The 22,815-nt window shown below is 53.2% G+C and overlaps 2 protein-coding genes across 4 annotated transcripts in view; both read left to right on the forward strand.

Moving 5' to 3' along the window:
* The window catches only part of MYADM (myeloid associated differentiation marker), a 9,415-nt gene extending 5,382 nt beyond the window's left edge, over window positions 1-4,033 (forward strand). For both annotated transcript variants that reach the window (XM_023197704.2, XM_023197701.2), the window contains exon 3: window positions 1,122-4,033. In XM_023197704.2, coding sequence (XP_023053472.1) covers window positions 1,124-2,092 — 969 coding nt within the window. In that variant the 5' untranslated portion in view covers window positions 1,122-1,123 and the 3' untranslated portion in view covers window positions 2,093-4,033. The remainder of the gene's footprint in view (window positions 1-1,121) is intronic.
* A 3,129-nt stretch (window positions 4,034-7,162) lies between these two features.
* PRKCG (protein kinase C gamma) overlaps window positions 7,163-22,815 on the forward strand; it is a 27,865-nt gene continuing 12,212 nt past the window's right edge. The window contains exons 1-10 of one of the 2 annotated variants that reach the window (XM_023197732.2): window positions 7,163-7,224; window positions 9,764-9,871; window positions 10,369-10,400; window positions 11,359-11,441; window positions 16,853-16,964; window positions 17,101-17,232; window positions 18,879-19,035; window positions 19,709-19,843; window positions 20,188-20,275; window positions 20,562-20,591. In XM_023197732.2, the coding sequence (XP_023053500.1) occupies window positions 16,952-16,964; window positions 17,101-17,232; window positions 18,879-19,035; window positions 19,709-19,843; window positions 20,188-20,275; window positions 20,562-20,591 (555 nt within the window). In that variant the 5' untranslated portion in view covers window positions 7,163-7,224; window positions 9,764-9,871; window positions 10,369-10,400; window positions 11,359-11,441; window positions 16,853-16,951. Of the gene's footprint in view, window positions 7,225-9,366; window positions 9,872-10,368; window positions 10,401-11,358; window positions 11,442-16,852; window positions 16,965-17,100; window positions 17,233-18,878; window positions 19,036-19,708; window positions 19,844-20,187; window positions 20,276-20,561; window positions 20,592-22,815 lie in introns of those variants that run through there. The other variant, XM_023197731.2, reaches the window with a different exon arrangement.

Raw genomic sequence — 22,815 nt, forward strand, 5'->3', positions numbered from 1 at the left:
ATCCACCTACCTTGGCCTCCCAAAGTGCTGGGATTACAGGCATGAGCAACCGCACCCGGCCTATTTGTAATTTTAATTTTTTTTTTTTTTTTTTGAGTCGGGGTCTCACTGTCCCCAGCTGCACTGCCCAGGCTAGTGTGCAGTGGTGCATTACAGCTCACTGCAGCCTCGACCTCCCAGGCTCAAGCAATCCTCCCACCTCAGCATCCTGAGTAGCTGGGACCACATGTACACACCACCACACCCAGCTAATTTTTAATTTTTTTTTTTTTTTTGGTAAATGAGGTCTCCTTAGGTTGCCCAGGCTGGTCTCCAACTCCTGGGCTCAAGCAGTCCTCCTGCCTCAGCCTCCTGGAGTGCTGGGATTACAGGCATGAGCCACTCCCACGCCTGGCCAGAGGGATGGTGCTATAGAGTACAGAGTGCTAAATGGCTGAGTTACTGAGTCCCTGGGGGAAGGAGGGAAAGAGAGAAGCCTGGTATCTGGAGTGGGAAGCAAACAGTGTGGTTGTACAGTAGTTAGGTCTCGAAAGAGAGAATATCTTGGGAAGGAGGAAAATAGGGGCCTAGACTCCTGTGTTCTGATACGGGTAGGGGAGGAGTGAGCCTAGAGCTGGAGGGGACAGGCTTATCCCTGTATGCCAAGGACAGTCCCCATTTGAAAACCCAAGGCTGGGCGCAGTGGCTTATGCCTGTAATCCCAGCACTTTGGGAGGCCAAGGCCAACGGATCACCTGAGGTCAGGAGTTCGAGACCAGCCTGGCCAACATGGCAAAACCCTGTCTCTACTAGAAATGAAAATTAGCCGGGCGTGGTGGCACGTGTCTGTAATCTCAGCTACTCGGGAGGCTGAGTCTGGAGAATCACTTGAACCTGAGTAGCGGAGGTTGTAGTGAGCCGAGGTTGTGCCACTGCACTCCAGCCTGGGCCACAGAGCAAGACTCTGTCTCAAAAGAAAAAAGAAAAGAAAAGGAAACAAGAAAGAAAACCCGAAGCCCCACATCTTGGGAACTCCCTAACGAGAGCTCATATTCATTTGTCCCTGCGGTAGGCGATGGCTAAGGGACCTGAATTCCTATGTTTGTGACCTTGTAAGGACACTGTCTTTCCCCTTTTTGCAGCCATGCCAGTGACGGTAACCCGCACCACCATCACGACCACCACGACGTCGTCCTCGGGCCTGGGGTCCCCCACGATCGTGGGGTCCCCTCGGGCCCTGACACAGCCCCTGGGTCTCCTTCGCCTGCTGCAGCTGGTGTCTACCTGCGTGGCCTTCTCGCTGGTGGCTAGCGTTGGCGCCTGGACAGGGTCCATGGGCAACTGGTCTATGTTTACCTGGTGCTTCTGCTTCTCGGTGACCCTGATCATCCTCATTGTGGAGCTGTGCGGGCTCCAGGCTCGCTTCCCCCTGTCTTGGCGCAACTTCCCCATCACCTTTGCCTGCTATGCGGCCCTCTTCTGCCTCTCCGCCTCCATCATCTACCCCACCACCTACGTCCAGTTCCTGTCCCACGGCCGTTCCCGGGACCACGCCATCGCCGCCACCTTCTTCTCCTGCATCGCTTGTGTGGCTTATGCCACCGAAGTGGCCTGGACCCGGGCCCGGCCCGGCGAGATCACTGGCTACATGGCCACCGTGCCCGGGCTGCTGAAGGTGCTGGAGACCTTCGTGGCCTGCATCATCTTCGCGTTCATCAGTGACACCAACCTGTACCAGCACCAGCCGGCCCTGGAGTGGTGCGTGGCGGTGTACGCCATCTGCTTCATCCTAGCGGCCGTCGCCATCCTGCTGAACCTGGGGGAGTGCACCAATGTACTGCCCATCCCCTTCCCCAGCTTCCTGTCAGGGCTGGCCTTGCTGTCGGTCCTCCTCTATGCCACTGCCCTTGTTCTCTGGCCCCTCTACCAGTTCGATGAGAAGTATGGCGGCCAGCCTCAGCGCTCAAGAGATGTCAGCTGCAGCCGCAGCCATGCCTACTACGTGTGCGGCTGGGACCGCCGACTGGCTGTGGCCATCTTGACAGCCATCAACCTACTGGCGTATGTGGCTGACCTGGTGCACTCTGCCCGCCTGGTTTTTGTCAAGGTCTAACACTCTCCCAAGAGGCTCCCATTCCCTCTCCAACCTCTTCGCTCTTCTTGCCCGAGTTTTCTTTATGGAGTACTTCTTGCCTCTGCCTTTCCTATGTTTTCCTCTTCCTGTCTCCCCTCCCTCCCACCTTTTTCTTTCCTTCCCAGTTCCTTGCACTCTAGTTCTTGGATGCATCTTCTTCCTTCCCTTTCCTCTTGCTGTTTCCTTCCTGTGTTGTTCTGTTGCCCACATCCTGTTTTCACCCCGGAGCTGTTTCTCTTTTTCTTTTCTTTTTTTTAAGACGGCGTCTCACTCTGTGGCCCAGGCTGGAGTGCAGTGGTTCAATCTTGGCTCACTGCAACCCCCGCCTCCCGGGTTCAAGCGATTCTCCTGCCTCAGCCTCCCAAGTAGCTGGGAGGACAGGTGTGTGAGCTGCCGCACCCAGCCTGTTTCTTTCTTCACTCCACTCTGTTTTTTTAATCTCTTTTCTGGGTTTCCTGTTGGCTTTCTTAACTGCCTGTCTCCCAACCACCTTCTCCTATGTCCTTGGGAGCCCTGAGACTTCTTTCTCTTCCTGCCTCCACCCACCTCCAAAGGTGCTGAGCTCACACATCCACACCCCTTGCAGCCGTCCATGCCACAGCTCCCCAAGGGGCCCCATTGCCAAAGCATGCCTGCCCGCCCTCGCTGTGCCTTAGTCAGTGTGTACGTGTGTGTGTGTGTGTGTTTGGGGGGTGGGGAGTGGGTAGCTGGGGATTGGGTCCCCTTTCTCCCAGTGGAGGAAGATGTGCAGTGGACTTCCCCTTTAAGTTAAAATATATATATATACATATATATGTGTGTGTATATATATATTTATATATATATATATATATATATATTTGGAGGTCAGTAATTTCCAATGGGCAGGAGGCTTTAAGCACAGACCCTGGGTCCCTAGGCCTCACCTGGCACTCAGTCTTGCCAGAGATTGGCTCCAGAATTTTTGCCAGGCTTACAGAACACCCACTGCCTAGAGGCCGCCTTAAAGGAAGCAGGGGCTGGATGCCTTTCATCCCAACTATTCTCTGTGGTATCAAAAAGGTCGGGGCTGGGCGTGGTAGCTCACGCCTGTAATCCCAGCACTTTGGGAGGCCAAGGCAGGCAATTACCTGAGGTCAGGAGTTCAAGACCAGCCTGGCCAATATGGTGAAACCACGTCTCTGCTAAAAATACAAAAATTAGCCAGGCGTGGTGGCACACGCCTGGAATCCCAGCTACTTGGGGGACTGAGACAGGAGAATCCCTTCAATCCAGGAGGTGGAGGTTGCCGTAAGTCAAGATGGCGCCACTGCGCTCCAGCCTGGGCGACAGAGCGAGACTCCATCTCAAAAAAAAAAAAAAAAAAAGAGTCGGACAAAGAACCACAGGATGTTGAAGACAACTGTCTGAAGTATTTGTGAGGGACAGGGATGTGGCCCTCTGTGTTAAAAATAACGTGTCCTGCTTTGGCAAAGAGAAGAAAATGGCCACTGCCCGCTTTCAAGGCAAGATCAGCCTTTTTTTGTTTTGTTTTGTTTTTCTTTCTTTTTCCTGGTCATGAGGACAAAAGTTACTGAGTGGCCCTTAAAGAGGGAAATTTCTTTTCAGCTGTTCTATTTTGCCCATAGTTGGGAGGGTGAGGATTGCTGCCTTCCTAGCTAGAGGAATGGCTTTGCTTGAATGTGTAGCGCACATGCACGGGTGTTTCTGTGTGCTAGCTGCTTCCTGCTGCTGCTTCCTGCTTGTCTGGGACTCACATGCATAACGTGATATATATATATATATATAAATGTATAAATATATATTTTATTTTTTTTTAATTCCCTGGAGCTTTTGGTTCCTATCAGTTCCTGTTGTTAATCATAGAACCCTTGTCCCTTCCCCCATTCCCGTATCCGTCATGTTCTTTTTCCTTTAACTATCAATAGAAAGATAAAAGAAGGACTTGTACTTTATTAATGGGGAGGACGGCCGAGCACGGTGGCTCACGCCTGTAATCCCAGCACTTTGGGAGCCCAAGGCAGGCGGATTACTTGAGGTCAGGAGTTTGAGACCAGCCTGGCCAACATGGTGAAAGCCCGTCTCTACAAAAAAAAAAAAAAAGGCGGGGGGGGAGGGTTCTCGGAGAAGGGCAAGGGCCAGATTCTTGGGCCTAGTGGGAGAATGGGGTTGGGGCCAAGACAACCTTGGCCTCATCAGAAGATACTAGCTCAGTCAGGGTCTTCTAAATGACTTCCTCAAACCAGGAGGGCTGGGTGGGGTAGAAATGAACTAGACTTCGCCCTCCTCAGAGTCCGTCCCCTGAGCACCTCACAAATACAATGTTCCAATTTGAGTGAAGGAGCTTTCCTCCCAAATCACCTCTTCCTCCCAGGCTCCCCATATCAGTAATAGCCTCTCAGAGCTGAGAACCCAAGCATATGGTAGTACCTTCCCCCCTCTCCTCAGTCCCTCATCAAACACTGTCTGTTTCTTCCTCCTAAATACCATTTCCACCGCCCTCTTCTCCAGGTTCCTGGCCCAGCTCAAGTTCCACTTTGTTTCATCTGAGCTATTGCCCCAGCTTCCTCCTCCACCATCCACCCTGGATCCAGAGGGATTCTTCCTCATGCAGATCTGATCCTGCCCTTCCCTGCCGTAGCCCATGCCGTATTGCCTATAGGCACTATCAAAGCCCCTGGGTCTGGCCTTCATGATCTGATCCCACCTACTTTCCCACTATCAGCTCCCTCCTTACCCTCCAATCTAAGCCTCTGAATATACCTGGTCAACAGAAGACCTTCATAAAGATCAAATGAACTACTGCAACCAATCTCTGTCCCACAGAAGGCCATCTTGTCCATTTCTGTGGGGGCCATCCCTGCGGGGCTTAGCGGGTGTTCTCCTTGTGTGCGGAGATGAGAGATTGTAATAAATAAAGGCACTAGACAGATAAAGCAGCTGGGCCCAGGGGACCGCTACCATCAAGACACGGGAGACCGGTAGTGGCCCCTAACGCCTGGGTGCGCTGATACTTATTGCATACAAGACAAGGGGGCAGGGTAAGGAAGGTGGCTCTTCTAAGTGGGTCACAAGGTGAAGCAAGTCATGTGATTACAGGATAGGGGCCCCTTCCCTTATAGGTAGCCGAAGCAGAGAGAGCAGGCAGCATACGTCAATGTTTTCTTCTATGCACTTATAAGAAAGATCAAAGACTTTAAGACTTTCACTGTTTCTTCTACCGCTGTCTACTACGAACTTCAAAGAGGAACCAGGAGTAAGGGACGAGCATGAAAGTGGACAAGGAGCGTGACCACTGAAGCACCGCAGGGAGGGGTTAGGCCTCTGGATGACTGCGGGCAGGCCTGGGTCCTATCCAGCCTTCCACAAGGAGCTGGTGGAGCAGAGCGTGCCCTGACTCCTCCAAGGAAAGGAGACTCCCTTTCGCAGTCTGCTCAGTAACAGGTGCCTTCCCAGACAGTGGCGGTATCGCTTCACCAAGGAGCCCTCAAGCGGCCCTTATGCAGGTGTAACAGAAGGCTCACCTCTTCCCCTTCTAGGTCACTTCTCACAATGTCCCTTCGGCACCTGACCCTATACCCGCCGGTTATTCCTAGGTTACATTAGTAATGCAACAAAGAGTAATGTTAAAAGCTAATGATTAATAATATTTATTATAATGATTGATAATTGTCCATGATCATCTCTATATCTAATTTGTATTCTGACTCTTCTTATTCTAACTATTTTCTTTATTATACTGAAACAGTTTGTGCCCTTCAGTCTCTTGCCTGGGCACCTAGGTAATCCTCCGCCCACACATTTTTCCCCGACCTCAGGAGAATCACAAATACACAAATATATATAAGCCCTACAAAACTCCCAGATCAGGCCGGGTGGGTGGCTCACGTCTGTAATCCCAGCACTTTGGGAGGTCGAGGCGGGTGGGTCACGAGGTTAGGAGATCGAGACAATCCTGGCCAACATGGTGACACCCCGTCTTTACTAAAAATACAAAAATTAGCCAGGTGTGATGGCAGGCGCCTGTAGTTCCAGCTACTCGTGAGGCTGAGGCAGGAGAATCGCTTGAACCTGGGAGGCGGAGGTTGTAATGAGCCGAGATCATGCCACACTGCACTCCAGCCTGGGAGACAGAGCGAGACTCCGTCTGAAAAAAAAATTCCATGATCAGCCGCCACGGAGGCTCACGCCTGTAGTCCCAACACCGGGAGGATAAGGCGGGAGGATCGCTTAAGCCCAGGAGTTCAAGACCAGCCTGGGCAACACAGCAAGACTTCGTCTCTATTAAAACAAACAACAAAAAGTTTTAAAGAAAATTCGACGATCGCACAACCCCCTATCTGCAGCAAAAGCAATTGGGGGGAGATACCGAAAGGGAGGGAAGGGTTCCCGCGGAAGGGGAGAAGGAAGGGCCAGCTGGGGCACACACTCTCGTTGGGTGAGGAAAGGCCTCCTTTTCATTTCCGCAGCGTCCACTTTTGAGCTCCAGCCCACTCCATCGCTGTCTTCTTAAAGGACGCCTCGCCCACCCTTCTCTCCCATCCCATGCCTGAACCCCTTCTGGAAAGCACCCGAGAGAATAGCTATAGAACTCTGGGGTGACACGTTGGTTAACTCGGTAAAGAACCCAAGGGCACTGGACTAGAACGTGGTGGGATTCCTAGGTCAGTTTCGGGGCCATTCCCGCCGCCTATCCTTGGCCCTAGGTCACCTGGAGGTGGCTGGGAGGTCAGTGGTCTCCACATTTAGGGAGAGTGGTCACGAGAGGACTCGGATTCCCCCACCTTCCCTTCGGCTTTGGGAATCCCAGGAAACCCGCCCCAAACCCCTAAAAAGTCCCAGAGAAGATCTGCTGGACGTCCAGAGTCCCTCCCAGGCGCCGCCGCAGCGTCCCGCCCAGCCTCGCGGGGCACGCGGGGAGACTGAGTTCTCGGCCCGTCCCGAGAGTGGCTGGTCCGCAGACTCGGACTACCAGTCCCAGAAGGCACTGCGCCCGCAGCCCGGGGCGGGCCGTGGTTGCCCCTGGCAACAGAGCGGGTCTCCCCGGAGCGGGGACTGGGAAGCGCTCCCGAGCCGGGGAGGCGCAGAGCCAGACCAGAGAGAGGCGGGGACGCGGGTAGAGCGACCAAGAGGTGAGGAGGCCGGAAGAGACTGCGCCGGCCCTCGGAGAGACCCCCTTCCTGAGAGGAGGCGCACAGAGAGGATGCCAGAGCCAGCGAGATCTAGAGAGAGAAAGACAGGGATTGAATCACAGAGACACTCAGAGGGAGGGAGAGCCCTCAGAGACAGAGAGATTGACAGGGCCGGAGAGACTCGAAGAGTGGGTCAGAGAAGAGGGCAGAGGACAGAGGCATAGAAAAGAGAGGAGGGAGAGAGACTGAATCACAGATACGCAGGGAGCGAGGGAGAGACCTCAGAGATGGAGAGAGACTCACAGGGCCAGGTAGACACGTGGAGTGGGTCAGAGAAGGGAACAGAGAGAAACAGAGACACAGACACAGAAAAGGGACGAGGGAGAGAGACTGAATCACAGCGACACAGAGAGGGAAGTCTCTATCTAGAGACCCTCGAGAGAGATTCAGAGAGCCAGAGACAGAGATTCAGAGAGCCAGAGACAGAGATTCAGAGAGCCAGAGCCAGAGATTCAGAGAGCCAGAGACACAGAGAGATTCATAGAGACATATAGAGAGATTCAGAGAGCCTGAATTACAGATTCACAGAGCCCAAGAGACAAACAGAGGATTCAGAGAGCCACAGACACAGAGAGATTCAGAGAGTCAGAGACATCGAAAGAGATTCATAGAGCCAGAGACACAGAGATTCATAGAGACAGAGACACAGAGAGATTCAGAGAGACAGAGAGACATTCATAGAGACAGAGACACAGAGAGATTCAGAGTCAGAGAGACATAGAGAGATACTCATAGAGCCAGAGACACAGAGAGATTCAGGGAGTCAGAGAGACATTCGTAGAGCGAGAGAGACAGAGAGTCAGAGAGACATAGAGAGACATTCATAGAGCCAGAGACACAGAGAGATTCAGAGAATCAGAGAAACAAATAGATTCAGAGAGCCAGAGACAGAGAGAGTGAATCACAGACACAGAGGGACGGGGAGATCCCCAGAAAGAGATTCACAGAGCCAGAGAGACAAATAGAGATTGGGTCAGAGAGAAAGGGACAGAGACAGAGATAGAGAAGAGAGGAGGGAGGGAGACTGAGTCATAGACAGGAGAGAGACCCCCTTAGCGTCAGAGAGAGAGAGAGAGATCCACAGAGCCAGAGAGGGACAGGCACAGACAAACAGATGGAGCCAGAGAGATATCGGAAGAGACAAACAAAAACAGAGACGAGTTGCAGAGCCGGAGGAAGGCAGAGAGACAGAGACAAAGGCATTTAAAAAGACAGGGGTGGAGGTGACGAGAGAGAGGGAGAGACAGGGGTAAGCATTTAGAGAGAGACCCCAGAGAGGAAGACAGAGGTGAACTCCCAAAGAGATCAAGTCGCAGAGGGAGGGAGAGACAGAGTCGCAGCCTTAGAGAGAAAAGAGGTTTACAGAGCCAGAGAGACAGACAGACAGGGAAAGGAACAGACTCAGGGAGACAGAGGCGGAAGAATTGATCAGACACAGAGGGAGAAACAGAGGGAGACTGACTCACAGTCAGACCCCGAGAAGGACCACAACACCAAGACCCAGAGATGGCGACAGATACAGATGGAGACACACAGCCGAGGAAAGAGAGAAATAGAAAGAAATAGAAACAGCATTTCTCGGAGACAGGGAAAAGAAAACAGATCCACTGAGAGGCAGCAAGAGAGACACATCGAGAAAGGTCGCTCCAGGAATAGAGGGAGAGGGACAGAGGTCACAAGAAAGATACTCGCGGGCAGAGAGATCCACACAAATAATGGAGAAGCCAGGGGGAGAAATAAAGACTCAGCCGGCATCAGAGAAAGCGAGAACCCCAGCAGCCTCCCAGTCCGCTGCTGGACCCCTAGCGCGGAGCATAAAGTTTGTTGAAGGAAGGAGAGAAGCAGGGTCAGACACAGGGACCCCAGGGCGCCCACAGGACGCACGAGGCACCCTAGTGGGGGAGGAACACGGGGCAGGATGACAGATTGCAGGGTAGTGGGGGGAAGCCAGGCTCAGAGGATGCCCCTCCCTCCAGCCAGCCCCCGGAGTGGGTGTGTGCACGTGTAGGGGGCAGGGAGGGAGGACATTTGTCCCGTGTCTCCGGGAGGGGAGCGCCTTTAAGCCGAAACCCCGCCCTCTCTGTCGTCCTGGCAACGCCTCCCCCTACCCGGGGCTCCCACATTTCAGCAGGTGCCGGAGCTGGAGCTCCCACCGCCGCCGCCCGTGCCTCCGGCTCCCGGCGCCGTGCCTTTGGCTCTTCCTCCCCACTCGCCCGCTCCCCCTGGCGGAGCCGGCGCACCCGGGGGTGCCGCTCCCTGCCTGGCGCGCTCCGCACCTGGAGGTGCCTTGCCCCTCTCCTGCCCACCTCGGAATTTCCCGGTGGCTCCTTTGATCCTTCGAGTCTCCGGCTCCTCTCCCTTCCACCTGTTTCCCCCAAGAAAGGCAGGATCCTGGTCCCTGCTACGTTTCTGGGGCCATGGCTGGTCTGGGCCCCGGAGGAGGCGATTCAGAGGGGGGACCCCGGCCCCTGTTTTGCAGAAAGGGGGCTCTGAGGCAGAAGGTGGTCCACGAAGTCAAGAGCCACAAGTTCACCGCTCGCTTCTTCAAGCAGCCCACCTTCTGCAGCCACTGCACCGACTTCATCTGGTGAGGGAAGGGGGCTCGGGGTCTGGGGGAGGAGGGGACAGGGGTGCAGACTCCTGTCACGCCGACCCCTGTGGAAGGAAGAAGGAGGGGGCTGTAGCCCCGACTCCCAGGTTCTAGGATGGCCGGGGAACGCTGGGAGCCTCGACTCCTGGGTTTGAGGGAGGAAGAGGCTGGTTCCTGGAGTCCTGGGTCTGAGGGAGGAGGAGGCTGGAGGAAGGAGGTCCTGGAGTCTTGGGTATGAGGGAGGAAGGGGCTGGGGGGCTGGGAGCCTGGATTCCTGGATCTGAAGGAGGAAGAAACCGGGGGCTGAACTCCGGTCTAAGGGAAGAAGGGTTGGGGGCCAAAATGTCTGGGTTCTAGAAAGAGGAGGCGGCCGGGGCTTGGACACCTGGGCCCTGCGGGAGGAAGGTCAGAGAGCGCAGGCCCCCTGTGGCTCTCAGAGGTTGGGGGTCCAGGTACCCCTGTCTGCACTGACCTAGGATCCCTGACTTTTCCAGGGGTATCGGAAAGCAAGGCCTGCAATGTCAAGGTAAGAACTGGGGACCAGGGCTCCTGGGACCCTCAGGCGGGTGGAGGCTGGGCCCTCACAGCTGAGGCTGCTTGACACACGTGTTCTCTGGTCCCCAGAGAGGCGCGGGGGAGCCCGGGGCGGGGGGTGTGGCAGACACACAGCCTGTGGTGGGGAGGGATCTCTGATGGTGGGGCCACCGCGGAGGTGGTGCTGGGGGCCCCTCCCTCGGCCGGCTCCAGGTGGGGACAGATATTTGGAGAATCTGTTGCCATGGGAACAGGAAGATTTGGAAAAGGGGAGCTGAAGGGGGGAGGGGGCTGGAGATGCAAAGTCAGACCCCCCCCCCACCCCAGACTGCTGTCGCCATGACAACACCAGCCGTCCTAGGCAGGGGCAGGCCGGGTGGGGTCACTGATGGGAGAGTGGGGGCCGGGCGGGGCCGGCAGTTCTGGGGGGCGGGGGAGGGGGGCGGGTCCTTGAGCACCAGCTGCTACTGCTGAGAACAGAGTGGGTCGGGGTGGGGGGCGGGCCGGCACAGCGCCCCCAGACTCACTTCTGCCCAAGTTGCTGCTTCCTGGGCTGCGTCTGAAGATATTTCGGTTTTTGCTCTTTGAATCTGTCTACCTCTCTCCTCGCTTTCTGATCTCGGTCCGTGGGCCTGTGTCTATTTGTCAATGGGATCTTATTTTCTTTCTGTCTTTTTCCATCTCCCTTCCCTGGGCTCTGTGCTCTGTGTCTCTCTGTGAGTCTCTGCGTCTCTGTTTCTGCCTCTGAACCTATCTCTTGGGTTTCTGTCTCCTGCTTCTCTCTCCGGCCTCCGATTTTCTCTCTGTTGGACTCTCTATGTTGAGATCCCTCTCTTTCTGGTTTTCTCTGTTTCTGAGTTCTGCTCTCTCTTTCCAATTTTCTGTCCGCTGGGGTCTCCCTCTGGATCGATCCATGCCTCCATCTGTGTCTCTATGATTTTCACCTTTAGTGTGCAGCTTTGTGGTTCATCGACGATGCCACGAATTTGTGACCTTCGAGTGTCCAGGCGCTGGGAAGGGCCCCCAGACGGACGTGAGTGCCCGGACACCTGGTTCTCCTCCTCGGGCCGCGCCCCCGCCCTCACCCCCTCGGCGTCCGTCCCAATTTCTCCTGCTATTTTTATGGCTGGGAGGGGAGGGGGGCTGGAGAGATAGGGGGAGCTATCTGGCCCAGATTCCTTGCCCTTGGCCTGGAAAGGGGGAATGCGAGGGGGACTGACAGGCTGGGGACACAGGTGGGGGACAGAGAGGAGGCCGGGGTGAAGGGACTGAAGATGGGCACTGCTGGGGGTGGGCTGTGTGATCCAGGGATGAAGGGATTTAAAAATTGAGAGCTGAGGAGCACACAGAGAAAAATACCAATGCAGGTGCGGAGATCCCAACATAAGACAGAGGCAATCTCAGGAAGAGGAACAGAATCACAGAAAAAGACAGAGACCCAGGAGAGACTGAAGATGAGGCAGAGAGAGAGACGGAGCAGAGAAAGAACCAGGGAGAAAGAGGGGAATTTGGAGGCACCAAAAGATGGACAGAGAAAATCCAAGAGACGGAGACAAAGACACCTGGAGAGAGAGACTAAAATAGAAAATGGTGGATACAGACAACAGCTTAGGAGATGCTGAGAAGAGACCCAGGGAAGTCCCACAGTACACTTGCACACGTGTGCGTGCGTGTACAGATGCCCCTGTCATCACAGATATGCAGCACACAGAGACACACAGCCTCTCCCCAACCCCTCTCTCTCCATCAGAGGCTCACAAGACCAGTCAACCCTGAGTGCCCATCCCCGTTCCCTTTTCTGCTTTATCTCTGAGCCTCAGTTTCCTCCGCTATCAAATGGGGCTGATGATCTAGCATTGACCAACAGAACTGTCTACAGTGACGGAAGCATTCTGTACATGCACCGTCCAATAGGCAGCCACCAGCTCCATGTAGCCAGTGAGCGCTTGAAACAGGGCGACTGTGGCTGAGGAATAGAAATTCCATTTCATGTCATTTGAATTGACTTACATTTATTTATTTTTTATTTTTATTTTTTGAGATGGAGTCTTGCTCTGTTGCCCAAGCTGGAGTGCAGTGGCGCAGTCTCGACTCAATGCCACCTCCGTTTCCTGGGTTCAAGCGATTCTCCTGCCTCAGCCTCCTGAGTAGCTGGGACTACAGGCACGCGCCGCCACGCCCGGCTAATTTTTTTATTTTTTTAGTAGAGATGGGGTTTCACCATGTTGGCCAGGCTGGTCTCGAATTCCTGACCTCATGATCCACCCACCTCAGCCTCCCAAAGGGCTGGGATTATAGGCGTGAGCCACCGCGCCTGGCCACATTGACTTAAATTTAAACAGCCACATGTAGTTAGTGGCCACCGAGTGGGACAGCACACATCTGGACATTTCCTGGCTTGTTTTGAAGTCAGGTGGGTTCAGAGTTTTGCCCAGGGTTTGACACAAGATTGGCGACAGCTTTATGATGTACAGATGGAGAGGCAGAGAGAGAGAGATCCACAGAAGTCCATGAGGCGTTCTACCAGCTTATCAGCCGAAAATAACAGAAGTCTACATAGAAGATGTGACTTCATAGAACATATATTGAACACCACTGTCTACCAGCACGTGTATGTGATTGATGACCCGCCTCATTCACTCACCTCCGCCACCAACACCAGACTGTCTGATGTATCCAGTCCTCGTTGGGTACACTCATCAAGATTTTTTTGGTTTTTCGCCTGTAATCCCAGCTACTCGGAGGCTGAGGCAGAATTGCTTGAACCTGAGTGGCGGAGGTTGCAGTGAGCCAAGATCACGCCACTGCACTCCAGCCTGGGCGACAGAGCAAGACTTTGTCTCGGAAAAAAAAAAAAAAAAGAAAAAAGAAAAAAGATTTTTTTGTTTTTGTTTTTTGTTTGCTTTTGGGGCATTTTTTAGATGGAGTCTCACTCTGTCGCCCAGGCTGGAGTGCACTGGTGCGATCTCAGCTCAGTGAAACCTCCACCTTCCAGGTTCAAGCGATTCTCATGCCTCAGTTTCCCGAGGAGCTAGGACTAGAACAGGCATGTGCTACCATGCCCGGCTAATTTTTATATTTTCAGTAGAGACAGGGTTTCACCATGTTGGTCAAGCTGGTCTTCAACTCCTGACCTCAGGTGATCCACCCACCTTGGCCTCCCAAACTGCTGGGATTACAGGCATGAGCCACTGCACCCAGCTGATTTTTGGGGTTTTTTGAGACAGGGTCCTGCTCTGTTACCTAGACTGGCATACGGTGATGGGATATAGCTCACTGCAGCCTGGAATTCTCCAGGCTCAAGTTCTCCTCCTGCCCCAGCTTCCCAAGTCGCTGGGAGTACAGGCACAAGCCACAATGCCTAGCTAATTTAAAAAAATGTTTTTGTAGAGATGGAGTCTCACTCACTATATTGCCCAGGCTGGTCTTCAACTCCTGGTCTCACTCGATCCTCCTGCCTCACCCTCCCAAAATGATGGGATTACAGGCATAAGCCACTGCACCTGGCCTCAAGTATTTTGTATACAGGATAGGACTGGATCCACACAACAGCTTATGTGGTTAAGTTAGGTACTTTTCCTGTCCCTATCCGGTTGGAATCCCAGCTCCACCATTTTTTGGTTCTGTGACATTTCCTGAGTTAATTTACCTCTCTGCACTTCTGGAATCCCTTGTCTGTAAAGTGGAGATAACAATTACGCTCACTATGGATTGTTTTGAAGATTTAGTGAGTCAGACATTTGGGATGGTTTCTGGCACACAGCAAGAGCCAAAATATTACTTTTTGTTATTGTTAAAATTATTATTATGACCAATGAGGAAACAAGTGAATAGTGAGGAGATCTTTCCTCTGCAGCACTTGTTTTTGTTTTGTTTTGTTTTGTTTTTTTTACTATTGAGACAGGGTCTCACTCTGTTGCCCAGGCTGGAGTGCAATGTGCGATCACTGCTCACTGCAGCCTTCACCTCCGGGGTTCAAGTGATTCATTGCCAGCAGTTGATCTTCTTAAAAGTAACATGCAGGCCGGGCGCGGTGGCTCATGCCTGTAATCCCAGCACTTTGGGAGGTCAAGGTGAGCGGATCACCTGAGGTTGGGAGTTCGAGTTCAGCCTGACCAACATGGAGAAACCCTGTCTCTACTAAAAATACAAAATTAGCTGGGCGTGGTGGTGCTCACCTGTAATCCCATCTACTCAGGAGGCTGACGCAGAAGAATCACTTGAACCCAGGAGGCGGAGGTTGTGGTGAGCTGAGATTGCGCCATTGCACTCCAGCCTGGGCAGCAAGAGCAAAACTCTGTCTCAAAAAAACCAAAAAAAGAAAACAAAACAAAACAAGGTAACATGCCTCGGCCGGGCACGGTGGCTCACGCCTCTAATCCCAACTCTTTGGGAGGCTGAGGCAGGTGGATCACAAGGTCAGGAGATTGAGACCATCCTGGCTAACATGGTGAAACCCCGTCTCTATCAAAAATACAAAAAATTAGCCGGGCTTGGTGGCATAAGCCTGTAGTCCCAGCTACTTGGGAGGCTGAGGCAGGAGTATAGCTTGAACCTGGGAGGCAGAGGTTGCAGTGAGCGGCGATCGCACCACTGCACTCCAGTCTGGGCGACAGAGTGAGACTCCATCTCAAAAAAAAAAAGAACATGGATTAAGAGCTCAAGATGTGCTAAGGGTTTGGCAAGTATGATTTCATTTAGTCCTCAGGGAGGGCACATGGCCCCACTTTTCAGACGGTAAACCTGAGGCTTTGAAAAGGGGCAGGCGTGGTGAGGCCACCTAGCTGGGTAGGGGGTAGAAGCAAGATTTGAACTCTGATGTATGTAACCAGGGCCTCCGTGCTGTCTCCTTTTTAACAGTGACGTTCACTTTTGAGAATAAGAACAGCAGCCTCTGTCTGTGGATTGCTTGTGTGTCAGGCACCCTGCTGAGAGCCTTCATACACAGCATCTTATTTAGTGCGGCAGGAACCCTTTGAGTTAGGGTCAGTGGAAGATATTTAAAAGCTCAGCACATTGAAAGGCATCCTGGAAACTGCAGACACCCTCTCTACCCAAATATATATTCAAACTAGAAACCCCGCTAACATAAATGAAAATCCAAGAATGGCCTAAATTTTCACCCTGTGATAATCCTTTTAATGGATTCTTAGAATCAAGTTATTTAACAAGCAGATATTGTCCCGGGGTAGAGGGTGGCAGGGGAGAAGAAGCAGCTTCACTGATGTCCTGCATTCGTGCTTAAGGAACTCTGAAAATTTGGCATTGCTTCAAAATATAGATTATTTATTTCCACTTGACAGAGGAGGATGCTGAGGCTCAAAATTAGGAACAAACTTGCCCCAAATCACACAACTGAGAAGTGGCCTAGCTCTTACTTAAATTCAGGGCTAGGTAGGAACTGCAATAAAATCCCTAATAATAACCACAGGAAGAGTAATAGTATTGGGAGCATCTAACATGGTAGGCACAGCTGTGTTTTGTACACCAATTATTTTATTTAGGCCTGCTGGGTTCCTGTTATAACTGAGGGGTCATATTCTCCATTCCACCTGGAGCTCAGAGAAAGCATACCATGTGGACACTGGCAGAAGCTGCCAGTGAATGAGCTGGGGTTCAGGGTGGCCCACAAGTCCTCAAATAATAACTTGTGGGAGTTGGGGGGATGGGAACTATGGGATGTTGGAAGCTCCTGCCTCCTTCACGTTCTGCCCAGATATCATTTTGTCAGCGAGGCCTCCCCACCACACACTGTTTGTTTTGTTTTGTTTTGTTTGAGCCAGAATCTTGCTCTGTCACCCAGGCTGGAGTGCAGTGGCACAGTCTTGGCTCACTGCAACCTCGGCCTCCTAGATTCAAGCGATTCTCATGCCTCAGCCTCCTGAGTAGCTGGGATTACAGGCGTGCACCACCATGTCCAGCTAATTTTTGTATTTTTAGTAGAGACGGTGTTTTGCCATGTTGCCCAGCCTGGTCCCGAACTCCTGAGCTCAAGGCAATCCGCCCACCTCGGCCTCCCAAAGTGCTGGGATTACAGGCATGAGCCACTATGCCTGGCCAGAACCACCGTATTTAAAATTTCAATCCCCCAACTTCTGGTGGTCCCCATCCCTGCCTCATTTTTCTCCAGAGCACCCATTACCAACCATCAAACTATATGTTTTATTTATTTACCATGTTTACATTCTGTCTCCCTCCACTAGGAAGTAAACTCCATGTGACAAAGAGTTTTTTTTTTTTTTCATTTGTTTAATGCTGGGTCCCCACACCAAGAACGGTCCCTGGCACACAGCAGGTGTTCAATGATTATTGGTACATGGAGAGAAAGAGATGGAGCCTCAGGATGACCTAGAGAGTAAGGCAGGAGGAAAAGATAAAAGGGCCCCTCCCCTGGGGTTTTAGGACTCTCCCAACGCCCCCTAAGCCAGTCTTCTCTGCTCCCAGGACCCCCGGAACAAGCACAAGTTCCGCCTGCATAGCTACAGCAGCCCTACCTTCTGCGACCACTGTGGCTCCCTCCTGTACGGGCTTGTGCACCAGGGCATGAAATGCTCCTGTGAGTGAACTGGGCGTTGCCAGGGCCCTTCCAAAGCGCCCGGTCTGGGTTCTGGGAAATGCCCGGGATGGGGTGGGGGGTGGAGGCTTGGCTTGGGGGCGGGGCCTGAGGTGCTACCCTCAGCTTTCTCCCGCAGGCTGCGAGATGAACGTGCACCGGCGCTGTGTGCGTAGCGTGCCCTCCCTGTGCGGTGTGGACCACACCGAGCGCCGCGGGCGCCTGCAGCTGGAGATCCGGGCTCCCACTGCAGATGAGATCCACATAACGGGTGAGGTCCCGCCCCCTCGCCTTGCCCCGCCCCTTCCCCAAGTGTGAGGCGAGGCCGACCCAAGGCACTTGTGCTGGCCCAGCCCCACCCCAAAGATGGGGCCACGCCTCTCTCAATGGTCACGCCCACACTTCCGACCCTACCCCAAAGGCCCTGCACACCCCGCCATGCCCCTTTTGGCTCAAAGCTCCCCCACCAGCCTGGCCTCTTGCAATTTTCAGCGCCTGGTAATGACTTTGCCTTTCTTTGTTTTTTTTTGAGGGGGGCAGAGTTTCGCTCTTGTTGCCCAAGCTGGAGCAGCGATCTCAGCTCACTGCAACCTCAGCCTCCCGGGTTCAAGCGATTCTCCTGCCTCAGCCTCCCGAGTAGCTGGGATTGCAGGCACCCGCCACCATGCCCTGCTAAGTTTTTTTTTTTTTTTTTTTTGAGACGGAGTCTTGCTGTGTCACCCAGGCTGGAGTGCAGTGGCCGGATCTTGCTCACTGCAAGCTCCGCCTCCCGAGTTTACGCCGTTCTCCAGCCTCAGCCTCCCGAGTAGCTGGGACTACAGGCGCCCGCCACCTTGCCCGGCTATTTTTTTGTATTTTTTAGTAGAGACGGGGTTTCACCGTGTTAGCCAGGATGGTCTCGATCTCCTGACCTCGTGATCCGCCCGTCTCGGCCTCCCAAAGTGCTGGGATTACAGGCTTGAGCCACCGCGCCCGGCCGCCCTGCTAAGTTTTTGTATTTTTAGTAGAAACGGGGTTTCACCATGTTAGCCAGGCTGGTCTCGAACTCCTGACTTCAGGTGATCTGCTCGCCTCGGCCTCCCAAGGTGCTAGGATTATAGGCGTGAGCCACCGCGTCTGGCCAATGGCTTTCTTTCTTGTTTTTGTTTTATGTTTATTAAGACGGAATCTTGCTCTGTCGTCCAAGCTGGAGTGCAGTGGTGCAATCTTGGCTCACTGCAACCTCTGCCTCCCAGGTTCAAGGGATTCTCCTGTCTCAGCCTCCCGAGTAACTGGGATTACAGGTGCCCGCCACCACATCCGGCTATTTTTGTTGTTGTTGTTGTTGTTTGAGACGGGATCTCACTCTGTTGCCCAGGCTGGAGTGCAGTAGGGCGCTCTCGGCTCACTGCAGCCTCCGCCTCTCAGATTCAAGCAATTCTCCTGCCTCAGCCTCCTAAGTAGCTGGGACTACTGGCGTGTGTCACTGCGCCCAGCTAATTTTTATATTTTTAGTAGAGACGGGGTTTCACCGTGCTGGCCAGGCTGGTCTCGAACTCCTGACCTCAGGTATCTGTCTGCCTCGGCCTCCCAAAGTGCTGGGATTACAGGTGTGAGACAGTGCACCCAGCAATGGCTTTCTGGGTATAAGCATCTTGAGAAGGGTGAGTACCTGGTTCTGAGGTAGGCTGAGGTTCAGTATTGGTGACATGGCCAGGGTCCAAACTCTGGTTTCTAATGGAGAGAAGGGCTCTGGTCTGATTTCGGGGTCACTGTTTGGGGAAAGGGCTCTATGCCGTCTCTTCTGGGTACTGGAGAGGTAAGAAGTCATGAGAAATGAGACTGAGAGCTTGAAACTCTTGATTGCTGACTGGAGGAGGGCTGGGAGCCTCTTCCTGGATCTCTAACCCATCACACTCTTCCTCACTTCCCGTTTAGTTGGCGAGGCCCGTAACCTTATTCCTATGGACCCCAATGGTCTCTCTGATCCCTATGTGAAACTGAAGCTCATCCCAGACCCTCGGAACCTGACGAAACAGAAAACCCGAACGGTGAAAGCCACGCTAAATCCAGTGTGGAATGAGACCTTTGTGTTGTGAGTCTGGGGTGCAGGGAAGGCAATGATAGCTGACAGAGATTGATCTGAGGGTCCTAGTGGCCCCCAGAGAGCAGCTGATGGGAGGGGTTAGGATAGAGGGAACCCAGAAAAGGGCAGAAGAAGATGGTGGGAAAAAGGAATAGAGCAATTGAGGGAGTGGAATGGAGATACAGAAACAGAGACAGCCAAACCACTGTATAATTAGTCTCCATTGAAGCCCCCCAACTTTAGAGTTAGACAGAGATGAGAGAGAGAAGAGAGAGCCTCAGAAGAGGCAGAAACCCAAAGAGAGACACAGAGGGAGAGAGAGGGGAGAAGACGAGGGATGGCAGAGAGAGAGAGGTCAGTTGACAGAAAGAGTGACAGAGACCCAGAGAGGAGAGAAAGGTGCAGAGACTCAGAGAGAGAGATCTCGAGAGACAAGAGACAGGGATGGGAAGGGGCGGAGAATGCAGGAGGAAGGGAGAGGAAGAGCTCTCCAGGTTTACTTCAGGCCCCAAAGCCCTAGCTGGAGAGAGAGCCCCACTGGGAAGGTCAGAGGTTGGAGACAGACAAAGCAGGAGAGGAACCCCAGCTGGCTGGGTTTGCCCCCACCTCCAGCACCAAGGATGGGGAACCGAAGGGAGCCATGAGCTTGGCCCCGCACCCCATTCACCCCACCTTCCTGCAGCAACCTGAAGCCTGGGGATGTGGAGCGCCGGCTCAGCGTGGAGGTGTGGGACTGGGACCGGACCTCCCGCAATGACTTCATGGGTGCCATGTCCTTTGGCGTCTCGGAGCTGCTCAAGGCGCCAGTGGATGGCTGGTGAGGAGCAGGGCTGGGGCCTGGGGATGGAGCGCAATATTACCATCTCCATCTGTGTGTGGTCTCTCTCCTCCAGGCCACTGTCCTTCCCTCCACCTCCCAGCACACACACACACACACACACACACACACACACACCCCTCTGTCTCTCTCTCTGTCTCTGTATCTCTTCTTCTCTCCTTCTCCCCTCCCTGTCTCCCTCTCCCTCTCTTTTTATCTCACTCTTTCTCTCTTCCATCTCTGTGTCCGTCTCTCTGTGTCTCTTTCCTCCCTTCCAATGTCTTTGCCTCTCCCATGGGTGCCCCGTCCCCGCTTCCCGCCTCTGGTCTCCGTCTGTATGTCAGGTACAAGTTACTGAACCAGGAGGAGGGCGAGTATTACAATGTGCCGGTGGCCGATGCTGACAACTGCAGCCTCCTCCAGAAGTTTGAGGTACCCAGACCCCGGCTTCCTCAGGGGAGCCCAGCCCAGCCTCCCATAGTTCAGAGCTGGCCTTTCCTTCCACCCTTGAGTGCCTGCTGGTCCTGGGACTACAGTTCCCAGAAGACCCTAGGACTCCCTCCTCTGCTCTTCTAGGGGACTTGAGCCCCAGGGTCTGTTGGGAATTATAGTTCCTATCCATTGCCATGGCTTGAGGGTACTAGGGGCCACCAGCCCCTGCTCTAGGGTGATCCCTTGCCTCTCCTGGGACCCTGACTCTCTCTTTCTTTTCTCCCAGGCTTGTAACTACCCCCTGGAATTGTATGAGGTGAGTAGAACAACCAAGGCGTTGAATGGAGGCAGTTTCAGGCTGCGTCTCTGATTTCTTATCCCTCCTTTGACTTCTGTCTTCAATTCCACACACGAGTTGAGCACACATTTGCGCTAGGTCTGTCTTGTGCTTGCTGAATAATCCAGGATCCAGAGGTGAACCTGACCCTCAAGCAACTCCCCAAGGTAGGGACAGTCACAGATACTTAAAATACAGGAAGATGTGCTAAATTAGAGGTAGCCCAGGGCACTGAAGAGGCCTAGAGGAGGCATTAACGCAGCCTCGGGGAGGGTGGTCAGGGAGGACTTCCCTGAGGAGGTGACACCTGAATTGATATTCTTGAGGTGCTTTTTTTTTTTTTTGGAGTCGGAGTCCCGCTCTATCGCCCACGCTGGAGTGCAATGGTGCAATCTCGGCTCACTGCAACCTCCAACTCCCAGGTTCAAGCAACTCCCTTGCCTCAGCCTCCTGAGTAGCTGGGATTACAGGTGACCGCCACCACACCCGGCTAAGTTTTTTGTATTTTTAGTAGAGACGGGATTTCGCCATGTTGGCCAGGCTGACCTCAAATCCTGACCTCAGGTGATCCGCCTGCCTTGGCCTCCCAAAGTGCTGGGATTACAGGCGTGAGCCACGCCCGGCTGATTCTTGAGTTTTAAAAAATCTATCAAGCATGATGACCTTAATCTCTCCATTCATTCATTCACTCATCGAATGCCTTTTTTTTTTTTGAGACAGAGTCTCACTTCGTAACCCAGGCTGAAGTGCAGTAGTGCAGTCTCGGCTCACTGCAACCTCCACCTCCCAGATTCAAGTGATTCTCCTGCCTCAGCCTCCCGAGTAGCTGGGATTTCAGGAGCGTACCACCACACCTGGCTAATTTTTGTATTTTTAGTAGAGATGAGGTTTCAACAGGTTGACCAGGCTGGTCTCGAACTCCTGACCTCAAGTGATCCGCCCACCTTGGCCTCCCAAAGTGCTGAGATTAGAGGCGTGAGCAACCACGCCCAGACGAATACCCATTTTCTAGGGTGTCATAAGCCAGACCCTGTTCTGGGAATAGAATCAGGCCATTCCCTGGGGGAGATCCTCTTCTAGTGGAGGACAAAGTTACAAACCCAGACATTCACAAGGAGGAGCAATGCTGCTGTCATGGAGATAGCCTCAGGCACTGGGGCGTCCCTGGCACAGCCTGAGTCAGAGAAAGCTTCCCAGAGAGGTGAGACCTGGTGGAAGGCCGGGATTTCCCAAAGGAGAGACCAGATTTTCAGGCAGAAGGAAGTAATGCTCTCTCCCTCATTTACCCTTCCAAAAAACGCTTTCCAGAGCGTCTCTGTGTGCAAGGCGTGGCTCTACTCACTGGGGATATAGAGAGAGCAGGGAAAGAACAAACAAAAAAAAAGTTCCTTTCCTCATGGGATTTACACCAGGAGGAAGACATCAAACAAAATATATAAGCATATGATAGGCCGGGCGCCGTGGCTCATGTCTGTGATCCCAGAACTTTGGGAGACCAAGGCGGGCAGATCACCTGAGGTCAGGAGTTTGAGACCAGCCTGGCCAACATGGCAAAACCCCATCTCTACTAAAAATACAAAAATTAGCCAGGTGTGGTGGTAGGTGCCTGTAATTCCAGCTACTCGGGAGGTTGAGGCAGGAGAATTGCTGGATTCCAGGAAGTGGAGGTTGTAGTGAGCCAAGATCGCTCCACTGCAGTCCAGCCTGGGTGACAGAGGGAGACACTATCCCCCCCCCCCAAAAAAAAGAAAGACAAGAATCTTCAAGATTCAACAACAGCAACAACATGCTATAGTCTTCCCTGGACTCTTATGGAAACTTTCACCAGAGTTTTTAATGTTCTGTGTGGGGGTTCATCTGCATCAGAATTCCTAGAGTGCTTGCTTTTAAAAGCATATTCCGACCAGGCGCGGTGGCTCAAGCCTGTAATCCCAGCACTTTGGGAGGCCGAGGCGGGCGGATCACGAGGTCAGGAGATCGAGACCATCCTGGCTAACACGGTGAAACCCCGTCTCTACTAAAAAATACAAAAAACTAGCCGGGCGAGGTGGCGGGCGCCTGTAGTCCCAGCTACTCAGGAGGCTGAGGCAGGAGAATGGCGTGAACCCGGGAGGCGGAGCTTGCAGTGAGCCCAGATCCGGCCACTGCACTCCAACCCCGGGCGACAGAGCGAGACTCCGTCTCAAAAAAAAAAAAAAAAAAA

The sequence above is a fragment of the Piliocolobus tephrosceles genome, chromosome 21 (genome assembly GCF_002776525.5).
Source record: "Piliocolobus tephrosceles isolate RC106 chromosome 21, ASM277652v3, whole genome shotgun sequence".
Taxonomy (NCBI): Eukaryota; Metazoa; Chordata; class Mammalia; order Primates; family Cercopithecidae; genus Piliocolobus; species Piliocolobus tephrosceles.